Source organism: Nicotiana tomentosiformis, chromosome 1, assembly GCF_000390325.3.
Source record: "Nicotiana tomentosiformis chromosome 1, ASM39032v3, whole genome shotgun sequence".
Classification (NCBI taxonomy): Eukaryota; Viridiplantae; Streptophyta; class Magnoliopsida; order Solanales; family Solanaceae; genus Nicotiana; species Nicotiana tomentosiformis.
Window position 1 is genome coordinate 91,252,894 of NC_090812.1, and position 14,048 is coordinate 91,266,941.

Genomic DNA, 14,048 nt, shown 5'->3' on the forward strand with positions numbered 1-14,048 from the left:
AGTTTAGAAAGATTTGACATTATTTAGAAAAAAAAAGTTCGTACCTCTAATACTTTCAAAGTATTTTCTCGAGACGGTAGAGTCTCGTGCTGATAACGTGTTATAAAATAAGAACTGTAAAGTAAAGACAAGTATAAAGATAAACTGATATATTATTCAAACTTCAAACTTATGTACATAATGAACTAAAAACTCTTCTATTTATAGAAGAAAGGAAGCAACTGCGAGGCTTTTCAGGAAGTAGCTACAAGGCTTTTCTTTAGCTGCTTGTAAGCTGTCTGCATGAGCTGCTTGCAACCTGCTTGTTTAATAAGAAGCTGCTGCAAATTATTTTATTGAGCTGCTTGCAACCTGCCTGCATTAGCTGCTTGTAGATAAATTTCAACAGAATACTAAATGGATAATAGAAGAAGATCTATAGTGGAGTAATAAATGAATATCCACGATATAATTATTTTCATAGCAGAAAGGTAAAAATTGCTCTATTGTTGGTTTCATTTCTCTTAGAAAATAAAACAAATTGCGGCATTAGTGTGTTGCCAAAAGGCGACGTCTCTATCCTCTAAAATAAAGAACATTTTGAAATTCAGCAGTGAGATGTACCTCCATATCCTATCGCTCGTCTCTTTCGGGGAGCCAAAACCCTAACCCTAACCCTCATTCTCACCCTCCAAACCTGTTGATTGATCCTAATGGAACCGACTAACGACGATGACCACAGAACTAACGGCTCCGATCACAACCATTTAGCCAAGAGACCGAAGCTATCCAGCTCCGCTCTCATTACGGACTCCGAAATACGAGCAGAGTTCGCCCACCACCAATCGGGAATAGCCCGTATCAACAACGGCAGCTTCGGTAGCTGTCCGTCGTCCATCATCGCAGCTCAAAAGCGTTGGCAGCTCCGTTTCCTCCAACAACCCGACGACTTCTTCTTCAATCATTTGCAAAAGCGTATTCTTCACTCCCGGACGATTATCAAGGACCTTATTAATGCTGAACATGTGGATGAGGTGTCTCTTGTTGATAACGCTACCACTGCCGCCGCTATCGTCCTTCAACACGTCGGCTGGGCCTTCGCTGAAGGCCGTTTCCAGAAAGGAGACGCCGTCGTCATGCTTCATTGTGCTTTTCAGGCCGTTAAGAAATCAATTGAGGCTTACGTCACCCGTGCTGGTGGTTCTGTGATCGTTGTTCATTTGCCGTTTCCTCTTCGTTCGGAAGAAGAGATTGTTGTCGAGTTTCGAAAAGCATTGGCCAAGGGAAAAGCCAATGGGAAAAAGGTTCGATTGGCCATCATTGATCACATTACATCAATGCCGTGTGTTGTTGTTCCTGTGCGTGATTTGGTTAAGATTTGTAGGGAAGAAGGCGTAGAGCGGGTGTTTGTCGATGCTGCCCACGCCATTGGCAATGTTCACGTGGATGTTGAAGAAATTGGAGCTGATTTTTATGTAAGCAACTTGCACAAGTGGTTCTTTTGTCCTCCATCAGTTGCCTTTTTGTACTGTCGTAAATCGCCTGTATCCCCTGATCTACATCATCCTGTGGTGTCACATGAATATGGTAATGGACTAGCCATTGAAAGTGCGTGGATCGGGACACGAGACTACAGCTCTCAGCTAGTTATACCTGAGGTGTTAGAATTTATAAATAGGTTTGAGGGTGGGATTGAGGGGATTAGGATGAGGAATCATAATGCTGTGGTTGAAATGGGGCAAATGTTGGCCACCGCTTGGGGAACAACACTTGGTTGCCCTCCTGACATGTGTCCAAGTATGGCAATGGTTGGTTTGCCTGCTAGCCTTAGGATTCTCAGTGATAATGATGCTTTAAATTTGAGAACTCGTCTGCGTGGCCATTTTGGGATAGAAGTCCCAATTCACTGCGAGGAAATAAAAGACTTCCAGGATGGTGATGCCCGTGTTACAGGATATGTACGGATTTCTCATCAGGTTTACAATACAGTTGATGACTATCTAAAGTTGAAGGATGCAATTCTTCAGCTGGTGCGCGATGGAGTTACTTGTAAGATGCTTAGCCCAGAATAAGAGGTATCATTGTGCTTGTACAATTTTCTTCTTCAGCACATGATCGTTAATTTAAGTGCACAGTTAGATATTGCACAAGTTTATTGTGCTGTACTTCAGTTTATTTCCATGTGCATTGTGTCAAATTTCTTTTCTACTCACTTAAATAAGACAGTGTTTCTAATGATGGAGCTATTTGGTGATAAGCAAATGAAGACAGCTTCTTGTTTCTATATTTCAATGATATCTTGCATGGAGATTTGACTGGAAATGTAAACAAACTAGGCTGCTGTCTCCTTAGTGCTTGCTCTTTTAAAGTCTCACATTGGTTGGGAGGAATGGGCTGTTGTGTCCGTTTATTTGATCAAGTGTAGTTTTACTGAGATCGGGCAGACTCCTGTATACAAGAGGTATACCAAAAAATAGAGAATCTACATAGATATGCGATTCTCTACAAAAATACCCAATCTTCCGTATAAATAGGGTTAGCATGGGTGGTGCACCAAAAAGACATTAGAAACAGGAGGCTGTTCTTACGGCTACAAAAATCAAGCTCTTTCCTGTCAAAAGCTCTTCTATTCCTCCATATTTTATCTGCATAAGTGATAATCAAGTAATATCATATGGCCCACATCTTCTCTTCCATCCTCTAAAGACCCAACTAAATATTGCATCCTTCACAGTACTTGGACTGGTCCATTGTATCGCAAACCAGCTTAAAAATTCCCACCGCAGGAGCAATGCTATCTTGCAATGTAGTAAGAGATGATCCACTTCCTCTCCCGAGTGTTTATACATGAATGAGTTGTTGTCTCCTTACATAGAAATGGACAGTCCTCGCCTCATGAGCTAGCTTTTGAGGTTGAATTAGGCCTTTGGCATGGTATCAGAGTCAGTGGGATTCCTATTATTGGTTTATCCCATGTTGAGCCTCATGTCATATTGTCCATGCTTTAGATGTTAAGCGGTGGGGGTACAGGTATTAGAATGTCACACATTGGTTGAGAAAATGGGTTGTCAACCCTATTGGCAACATCAAACCAAGAAGATACTTTCTGAACAAGGTGTTTTCATGCAAAATCCAAATTAAGGAAAAAGATGAAATCTTCTTTAGTTCATATAGCCAGGTATTGAAGCATGTTTGAGGGTTTGTTTCATGTTTATTTTCAGTTGTATAACCTGCTTTTAGTTTATAAGATATTTGGTCAGTTTCTACAGTGAAAGCTAAGTAGGTAATCTTATTTATTCTTCTTTGTTTTCTATTTTGCAGGAGTTCTGCAGAGAGTTCCTTGATAGGTTGTTTCACTAGTTTGGTTCAAGTTTTGTTCTCTGGAAAAACAAATTGTAGAAGTTTTCCTGTTATCGAGAATAATCCTTGTACGAGAAGAATTGTAAGCTAATAAATGCCTATTATTTGTTTCAATTTGGAAGTAGAATTATGATTGTATTTCTATGTCACTCTGAAGACTTTGTTGCTTCTTGTTGGTGCCTTGATTTCCCAGACGCTTTCTTCTCTCCTAATTAGTCACTATCCATGGGGTCTACACTCCCTTTAGGTCCATCTTTGCTCCCCAGCTTTAAATAATTTCCATCCTTAAGCAGCTCCTAACTGGCAATTCTTCCACTGCTTGCTGGCTGAAGATTTTCCCCCCCTCTTGTTCTAAGTATGTGTCTTTTGATAAGTGATGTAAGACTTTTTCCTCATAAAAAGCACCATGAAAGTGCTGGAACTGTACAGAAGATTACAAGCATTAGTTTCTCTTTAGTCATTTAGGGACTTGAGGAACTCCACTGAAGTACCTATATTTTTTTTTTAATAAAGTAGATTTTTTTGTATTATATAGCAGTATCAAGAAAATACTGCATCAAGTACATTGAAGTACCTATATCATATTCCTTTTTCACGATACTCCAGAAAACTAGTAGAAAAATACACTTCTGTAGTAGTTTATTGCTAGCTTCTATTTTTAATTTAAAATATCCTATTATTCCTTTCTATCCACACCAACCCCAATGTACATGCTGGAAGAGTCTTTTCTATATCCTTTTCTCTAGCTATTTAGCTTCAATCCCATACCTTTCCCCGTGACAAGTGAGGTTGCTCCAGTGGAAAGACAATTACATTACCAACCTAGAGGTAAGGGGTTTGAGTCTCCAAAGGAGCAAAGTGGGAAAGGTATTGACTCCATGCCTCAATTCCAAGCTAGTTGGGGTCGACTATATTAATTCTCACTATATGTATCTCTACATTTGGACATTTCATGCCAATGGTGGGGTTTACCATATGAAAAGAAGAGTACCTTTCACCATGTTAGGTATTGTTCAGTGAAGCCAAAAAGTTTCAAAAACATGGTTCATAACTGGGCATCCACATTTCTGTGTAGGGACAAATAACGATTACTATCGTCAAGCTTCACCTGTTACATGTAACCAGTCTCCTCTGTAAATTCAACTAGAAGTGTTGCATGAATGGGGCAAAGTTGTATGCACGTTTGTTATTATGTATATGCCCCTACTTGTATAGAAGATTGGGCGTTTTTTGTAGAGAATCATGTTCTGATGTAAATTCTCTACGTTTTTTGGTATACTTCGTGTATACGGGAGTTCTCTACCTTTTGATTAATACAATTTATCTTATCAAAAAAAAAAAAAGTGTTGCATGATGTTCTTGACATACCCCCAGAAAATTGAGGATTCAGGTAATCTTAATGATTGAATGAGCAAGGAGGGCTAATTAATAGTGCTATTTAAGCAATAGAGAAGAAGAGATCTATGTGGAAGAAGGGAAATGGAACCAGTCAATTTTATGCCCAGTGAAATGGGTTTTGTTTGTGCGCCTACTTTTTTATGAACAGTTTGATCCGACCAACCCTTTTGCCACCCTTTCAAGTATAGATTGATGTCAAACTATCCAAATTTAGCTTGTTTCTCAGATAATCAAGTAGAGGATGCAGACAAATTGTCCCTTTGGTTGGAGAAAACCAAACAGACCTGAAGAACAGACATTTTCTCCTTAGTCAGGGGAATATGAAGCATAGCCAGAATAAATCAATGTGGGTAGAAATTAGAGTCGTTGTTATCCCTTCGAGGCACTGGATAAAATTGGAAGGATGTAGAGATTAGAGTTCTTGTTGGAAATAGTTTTCTTCATTCCATTTTTTCTGTTAATTCTTGGAAGGCAGTGATCTTATTTTTTGATATTTTATTAACATTTTGGGGGAACCCTTTGTACAAGCCATATACCAAAAAAAGAGAACCCTACACCAAAATATGGTTCTCAACAAATGAGATCCAATCCTCTATACAAATATGGACCTCATGAGTACACCAAAAAGGGACTAGAAAGAAAAGACTACTTATTTACTGCTCTTTTACTGCTATGTCATTATGTTTGCAATCTTTAAAGAAGGAATACTTTTGGAAATTTATATCTTTCTCTACTAGTTCATTTATAATTTTTTTAGACGAGTGTTTGGGGTCTTAATTTATTTCTCCTCTCTCTCTCTCTCTCTCTTTCTCTCTCTTTTGTTTGGTGTCGCTTGAGTTTTGTTCACTGGTTTCTTATTTGTTGTTAATCTCTTTGTGTCATAACCCATGCCAAATTAGTCTTTTAAATGTAAATGAAGTCTTTTTGGCCTTTGTCTTTCTTGTGGTAATATTGTATGGGCAAGTAGGAAGGTGGCTACAAGAAGTAGTGAGCCGCCTTCCAGGGATAGCTTGACATTGTTATGCCTTCTCTAGAATTTACTTAAATAATAAACACGCACCTACATCTTTACCAAGTGTTATTTACCATATTTGTCATATGAAAGGATGCTAGCAGGAGGCCACAAATGGTTTAGTCAAAGCAGTGTTAAGATTGAGCAGTACTCAACTGATGCACTTTGAGAAGCAAGTTATAGGTTTGTGTTGGTGGACTCTGAACAGAGCTTGTACATGCTTTTTTGACTTTTATGTTTATATTTTTGATGACCGAGAAATCCCCGAGAAGCAGTGGTGCACGGTTTGCGTCTCGGTAGATAATAGGCCCGTCCCTCTACCCTTATCCATTTAAGTACCAGGCTTATGTCTACGGCTTGAGTTTGAACCCATGACGTGCGCCTAACTCACATATCATGCATTGCATTCTTATCACCACACCAAAGCCCTGATGGCGACTTTTATGTTTATCCATGGAGAACTTTTTTAAGAGATTTTCTGACACCGAGATAGTGGAGCTTGATTCTTATCTTTCTTAGTCTGTATCAGTTTGCTGCATTTGTCCTTGTTTTTAACTGCTGAATGAACCCCTTTTTAATAATACACAAATCAAGAACAGGTGACAGACAAAGAAAGGATAAGAAAAGAAAAGGAATGGATGTTCTTTACCAAGGAGTCCGAGTAGGAGCTAGTAGATGTCCATTTGGTTACCTTATGAAAAAACGTCCATTTGGTATAAGGTGTTCACATTTTCTGGTCCTGACTTTTTGAATCTTTTAGCGCTTTTAAAAAACCAAAACAAATAGAAGGTGGAAAGTTTTTCAAAATAATGTAAGAATCCATATTTCTAGAAAAACTATGTTTCACAAAATAAGATGTGCTCATTGTACCGATCTGCTTATAAGTTATATAGAACATCTCATATACACCTTCTGCAAAATAACTTGAGAATCCATATTTGTAAAAGGACAAGGTCTCACAAATAACATGTGTCATTTCTGATCTGCATTCAAGTTATTAGAACATCTAGGACACCCCCCTTTTTTTCATATTGTGATACGCAATAAAGTATAAGATCAGGTCGAGTGCAAGAGAACCTTAGATTCTAATGTAGTAAATAGCAAGGTTACGCCTCTCTGGTTACATCATTATATGTTATTGAATCTAAGATCAGGTGCCGATTTTTGCTACGTGACTGTAATTTATTGTTGTGATAGTAGGCTATTTTCTCCAGTTAATTCCCTGTGTCTTATGTTAGACGAAGATGCCCATGTACATATATACCTTTTTCTTTCTTTTTGTGAATATGCTATAGTTGTTACTGTTATCTCCTTGCTTTGCCTGCACGTTATTCAAGAGAATGATACTGGACTCCACCATTGGCTGTTCTCTGAGATTGATAAGGAATTCGTAGATAAGGTCTTGTTGCTTTTGATAATCTGCAAGTTATGCCAAGATGGCAATGTTTCGCTGGCTGCCAAATCATGTGGAGTCGAGCTCTTTTCCTTCTTTCTGGTGTCTGGAGATTTTCTGCATTGGCATTATATGACCTCCAAAAAACACACACTAGTACTGCTGGTAAGTAGTCAGATGCTTTTCTAGTTGCACTTGATAATTAGAAAATAAAACATTATCTTGTCGCTTGTGAGCCTGTTATGCTACTCCTGGATGGTAGTCTCAGACAAACAACTGGGACGCTGTAATTATTTTGAATTTCATTAGTTCCCCCCAATGATGTGCTGCTAATCTTAGTTTGTTGGGCCAGTCATCCTAATTGGTTAGCTCCTTGCTATGCTATTCTTCACAATTTAGTAAAACTTCGTGCTTGTCACCTTCTGTGTTGTGTGTAATATGTTAATACTTTGACCAAGTGGCGTGTGTTATCTATCAATATTGTCCTAACTGCTCAGTCCAAGTCACATCTTGTTCAGTATTGTGGCATCGAGGCTACTATACTTCGCAAGTGGAGAGATTAAGTAAGTACTTGCCAATATTCATATACATTAGGTTGTATTTCTGTCTCTGACTTCACTGGGGGAACCTGAGTTCGAGTATCAAACATTTGTTAAAACTGATTCCACGTTAGCCTAATATAAGTATTGTATAGGGGATTGCTCAGCGATCAGCACTCATCTGGTAATCTTAGGAATCAAATAGAACAAACAACACAGATCTCCCAATGAACAACTAATATCTTTTAGTGTCTTTGTAAAACCATTCTTCCTACCTCTGCGTATCAGTTAAAACTTAAAAGCAGCAACTTGGGCTGTGCTTTGTCGCTTGCTCATACCTTTAAAGTTATTATTTTTTTGTTTGATAACGGTGATGTTTGGTCCTTCCTCTCGAGCCAAGTGTCTTTCGGAAACTTCTTTTCTACCTCCTCATGGTAGGGATAAGGTTCCTAGACCCCACTTATGGGATCCCACTGGGTCTGTTGTTGTTGTTGGACGGGTATAACGGTGATGTTTGGGTATGTTTGTTCACACTTCAATTGGTCCACTGAATACATGCTATCTCCAACTAGTACAAATGCCGGTTAACTTTGCCATCTAGGCTTAGTCGAGGGAGAAGAAGTTGCTTAATATTTTTTTTTTCTCTTCTTTTAGAATTTGTACCATTTTGTTGACCACTATGTCACACTTTTGAGTAGAAATTTCGCTCTTTCACTTGTTATCAACTAAACAAAGAAACTAGTTGCAGAAGGAGGCACTATAACCCTATACTTATCAACGGTTAATCTTCTTTTGACAACTAGGTAAGTGACGGAGAGGTCTGGTTGGTTCAAGCAAAAAGAATGAGTTCTAGATTTCTTTGCTCTTTACCACTTCTTACGTATATCAATAAAATCATTTGCTTTAGCGCTTATAAAATTACCATGTTTAGTTTAACACCACTTAGTTCTCACCATCGACTCAATAGTGAAGAAACAAAGTAAATACTGTAGCTTAAGATGTAATCACGAAAACACGGTAAAGAGAAGGAAGCAAATATTTTATTCCATTTTCTTGTCATTTTGCGCCATTTTATGTTGAGTTTTTTCTTTCAATTTATTTTATTCACATTTTATTATTTGATTTAAGTTAACAGCGAATTTTGAGATGCCTCAAATAGTAAGTATGCATTGAAATATCGTCGAATTGACTAGAAAGTTTCAGAAATTCAAAAGCAACAGTTAAATTATTCTGAACAGATGACAACACGAGAATATGGCATTTACTTTTCACAACATCTTATAACTAAAGAAATTTCAAGGCTCAATCAGAGGTGGATCTAGAATTTTTAAAACAGCACTACTATATCAAGTGAGAACAAATAAATATCCTATCCAAGTGCAATTATATCACCGTGTATGAGTTAATCCTAAAACTTCTACAATAAAGGACCTTTATTAGAAACAAAACCTTGAGAAGTCACTTAAAACAAACAATTGTATCAAAGCTTTAGCCAGCTGAAATTTTTTAAGCCAATATTCTAGCAAATTGGTTATAGGAAAAGGATCACTCACCAAAAATTTAAAAAATTTAAAGCCAATCTTCTTACTTCTTAGATGTAAATTCAAGAAATATTTTCATCAACAATTGAAATAGAAGAAGATAAATATACCTAAGAGCAAAATCTTCTTGAGACTTGAGAGAGAAAGCTCATATTTAAAAGCAAAATTTTCTTAAGAGCAAGATTTTTAGAGCACGAGAGACACACACAAACTTAAAACGAGGGCTTTACTATAAATTGTGATTAGTGAGATAAAGTACTCATTAGAAATATGTTTGGGGAACAAACGGAAAGTGGGAAATGGAGTATGAGTTCGAAATAAAAGAAAGTAGAGAAGGAAAAAAATAAAAGAAAGGAGAAAAATAAGTACTAAGTGGGACCTGATCCCTTAATCTTTGGGTAAATAACCTAGCTTTTAACTAAGTGCTCCGTTCAACCTTTTGAATCATATGTGTCACTAGATAGTATTAGATTTTTTTTGAAAAGTTTGTTCATAATATATCTAGTTTGGTCAATACTTTGATGATTAATGGTTCGCTCCTGTATTTTTCCACTGAGGCATTTGACTTTTATCTGTAGCAACGTTCAAATTTCTAGTTTGCGCTTATATCATTATACTAAAGCTCGAGAGCTTATCCGGCTTCTTTTGATATTCTCTTTACTTTCTTTGTTTTCTCTCGTAGGCAATGAAAGAAGAGAAGGTCGATTCTATCAGGATAAAGTACACTTTTGAGAAATAAATATATTAAAAGACCTATTTTCAATTAAAAAGTCAATATGAAAATATAAATAAATTACCGGAGATTAGTAAAAACGATTTGTAGGATTATGTTCAAATTGTTAGTGAGCATGGAAGGCATTTATTCTAAAACTAGTTAATTTATCCATGCGAAACTTTCACATAATATCAACTGGTAAATTTATTTTGTTTAAATCTTAAAAGTAAAAAAGATCATCATTTTCTAGTAATTCGTAACACAACTGTAAAAATTGAAAAACATCATGTATCAGATTAAACATTAAATAGCCTATCACCAAAAAAAAAGGGAAAAAAAGAAAGGTTAAAGCCATGTCGATGCTTGCCCTATATTTCTCCGGCATAAGAAGTTTTATTTTCAGAAAGGCGTGAGTGGTAATAATAATTAATACATCCCTTCCTAAAACTTTAAAAATTGAATAAGGATCTAGAAAATAAAAAATAATTAACTCACAGAAATAAAATGAATTTCTTATATCCTCCTTCTTCATTAAATTTATGCAGAAATTTTGGACTGTGTAATAATTTGAGTGATAAATTTTCATTCCTCCCTTAATTTGTACGGTTACTTTCAAACTGAACGTTTTCTTTCTTGTCAAAACTTTCACAGCCTAAAAACTTTGAAAGCACTAAAAAAAGAGTTTGGAATTTTATCATATCAAAACCGTATTTATTTCTCAAAATATATTGTTGTCCAAAAGGGTCTTCCCATTCTTAATTTCAATTATCATCTTTGTTAAAAACTCAAGGGCTTGAAATAGTTTGACACAAGAGTATCAATAAATATTATGTCATTTAGGTTTAGAGAGACATTTTGAAAATTGAGAGATTCAGATATCAATTTAGTAAAACATTATTATGGTGCTCCCCCCCCCCCCAAAAAAAAATTAATTGAGAGGGAGATTTTTACTTAACTATCGGCACAAACTATCAATACTAGCGTTTGTAAAATCAGTCAGTTATCCAAACTAAACCAAAACAATTTGAAGTAAAATTGTCTGATTTCATTAGCATTTTAAATATAATGCTAAGAACACTAACTTTTATTAAATCTAGACTTGCAAATATAAAACAGAAATATTTGTAGGAAGAAATAATAGAAGAAAAAATTAGAAAAGAGCAGTAGGAATAGAAAGAAAGACTAATGATAAAAAAAAAAAAATTAACTCGTTCTTCTTGGATTTGCTATTCCGTTACCTCTCTGTAACGACCCGGCCGACCGTTTTGAGAATTAGAGCCCTGATCCCCTAATATCAGATTTTTCCACATTTATTTCTACTTTTAGGATTTACCGGGGTGATTGGTTATGGAATTCAGGGAGTTTTGGGACACTTAGTCCCTAGATGTGAGTTTAAGCCTTAGAAATTGGACCGTAGTCGGAACTGTGTGAAGACGGATCCAGAATGGAATTTCGTCGACTCCGTTAGCTCCGCTGAGTGATTTTGAACTTAGAAGCGCGTCCGAAATGTGTTTTGAACTTAGACTTAGGAGGCTTGAATTGGCGAAAGTTAATTTTTCGGCGATTTCGGCCGATAGTGAAAATTTTGATATCGAGCTCGTAATGGAATTCTAAAAGTGGTTGTAGGTTCGTAGTGTCATTTGTGACATGTGTGTAAAATTTGAGGTCATTTGGACTAGATTTGATGTAGTTCGGCGTCGATTGTAGAATTTGGAAAAATTCAAAATTCTTAGGCTTGAATCCGTGCTTAATTCATGATCTTGGTGTTGTTCGATGTAGTTTGAAGGCTCGACAAAGTTTGAAGGCTCGACTAAGTTCGTATGGTGTTTTAGGATTGGTTGGTATGTTTGGTCGAGGTCCCGGGGGCCTCAGGTGTATTTCGGATGCTTAACGGAATAAATTTGGACTTAGAAAAAATCTGGTGCATTTGCTGGTTCTGGTGTTTCGCACCTGCGGAAGGGAGGCCGCAGGTGCGGAGAGAGTGTGCAGATGCGGAACTGGTAGGGCTGGTGATGGAGCGCAAGTGCGTAAGTTTGACCGCACCTGCGAGCTCGCAGGTGCGAAGCGTGGGCGCATGTGCGGAGCCTGGCTGCCTTAGTGAAATACGCAGATGCGCCGATTGGACCGCAGGTGCGGGGAATTGCCCGCAGATGCAGCCCCAGCCCGCATAAGTGACCTTCCCACATGCGATGATTTTTCCACAGGTGCGTAACCGCAGATGCGGCCCCATGAGTGCAGGTGCGGAAATCGCTGGGTTGAAGAGGTAGATTCGAGGGTTCATTCCTCATTATTCACCAATTCGAATTTTAGCTCGGGAGAAGGTGATTTTTCAAGGGTTTTGAAGAGGAAATCAGTGAGTAACAATTCTTAACTCTAATTCGTGTATATTTCATTAATCCATTATTGTTTTCCTCGTCTAATTATGAAATTTGAAGGTAGAAGTTTGGAAATGGGGGGAAAAGATTCCCCAATTGAAAATCTGAGATTTGAATGGGAATTTAACGTCGGATTTAGATGATTTTTGTTCGAGTGAACTCGTGAGTGAATGAATGTTCATAATTTATAATTTTTACCCGATTCCAAGATGTGGGCCCGGGGAGACTTTTTGGACGTTTTTCCTAATTTTACGCTTTAGCTTCGAATTAATTAAGTAAATTAGTTACTTTTGGTTATATTTACATTATGCAATTAATTTGAATAGATTCAGGCCATTTGGAGTTGGATACTCGTGGCAAGAACGTGATATCGAGTTGATTTGAGCGGTTCGAGGTAAGTAGCTTGCCTAACCTTGTGTTGGGGACTTTCCCCTTAGGATGTTTGATATTAATTGAGGTGTGGGCGCCGTGTATGTAAGGTGACGAGTACGTACACGGGATATTATTGCAAAAATCCCGTTTTTCCTTTCTAAATCATAAACGATTTAATCCCTTATTAAATTGCACTAATACGTTTACTTGTTTAGCTTAGACTAGAGAAGCATGCTTACGTGTTTTAACTACCTATCTGACATTCTGCGCGACATGCTTAGTTAAGTCCTTACTTTCCTTATCTGTGTTCAGTATAAACTGTATAACTCGATGCCATACCTGTCATTTCATCTTGCGTTGCATATTTAAATTGGGACTACAGACGTATTCCGGGAGATCCTCTTGTCTTGCATTTTTATTTTGGGACTACGGACGTATTCCAGGAGATCCCTCAGCACTGCATATTTACTTTGGGACTACAGACGTGTTCCGGGAGATCCCCCAGCACTGCATATTTACTTTGGGACTACAGACATATTTCGGGAGATCCCCCTGTACTGTATATTCATTCGGAACTACGAGACGGTATCCCGGGAGATTCCCCATTGTGTTTACCTTGTTCTGAGCCGAGGGCTCCCTTAACTGTTAAATTTTTTAGAATTTCTTTAACTGTGTTACCGTAAATTTTACTTATTTCTTTTACTGTTTAATTTATTATATTTACTCTCGTAGGGCCTTGACCTAACCTCGTCACTACTCGACCGAGGTTAGGCTTGGCACTTACTGGGTACCATTTTGGTATTCTCATGCCCTTTCTTGCACATGTTTTCGTGTGCAGATCCAGGTGCGAGCTATCAGCCTCGGGGTTAGTGCATGCTGCTGATTCTAGGAGACTTCAAGGTACTTCTGCTTGCGTCCACAGATCTTCGGAGTCCCCTTCTACTCCCTCGCCTAGAGACTTTTTTTATTATCTTCAGACTTTTGTATAGAACTACATAGATTATAGCAGCTTGTGACTTAGTGATATTCCGGGTCTTGAGAAATTATTTTGTATATGCCGAGTGGTACTACTCTTGGCTATTCACAATATGCCATTTATCTTTAAAATATTGTGTTTTCTTTACATTTTTGGTAATATTAGGCTTACCTAGTCGTAAAGACTAGGTGCTATCATGACACCTTATGAAGGGTTAATTTGGATCGTGACAAGTTGGTATCAGAGCACTAGGTTCATAGGAGTCGCGAGTCACAAGTCGGTTTATTAGAGTCTCGCGGATCGGTGCGGAGACATCCGTACTTATCTTCGGGAGGCTATGTAACTGTTAAGAACAATCATATTCCTTTGATTTCCTTGTCGTGCGAGT

General features: G+C 37.6%; 1 protein-coding gene across 1 annotated transcript; it reads left to right on the top strand.

The window, feature by feature from the left end:
• The first annotated feature begins 540 nt into the window (after window positions 1-540).
• On the top strand, window positions 541-3,453 carry LOC104111542 (L-cysteine desulfhydrase). Its single transcript, XM_009621259.4, has 2 exons — window positions 541-2,054; window positions 3,301-3,453. The coding sequence occupies exon 1, from the start codon at window positions 693-695 to the stop codon at window positions 2,049-2,051; it is 1,359 nt and encodes a 452-aa protein (XP_009619554.1). The 5' UTR covers window positions 541-692; the 3' UTR covers window positions 2,052-2,054; window positions 3,301-3,453.
• The last annotated feature ends 10,595 nt before the right edge of the window (window positions 3,454-14,048 follow it).

What these genes read in the sequence shown, in the direction of transcription:
- LOC104111542 (XM_009621259.4), top strand. Translation starts at nt 693, where the DNA reads ATGGAACCGACTAACGACGATGACCACAGAACTAACGGCTCCGATCAC.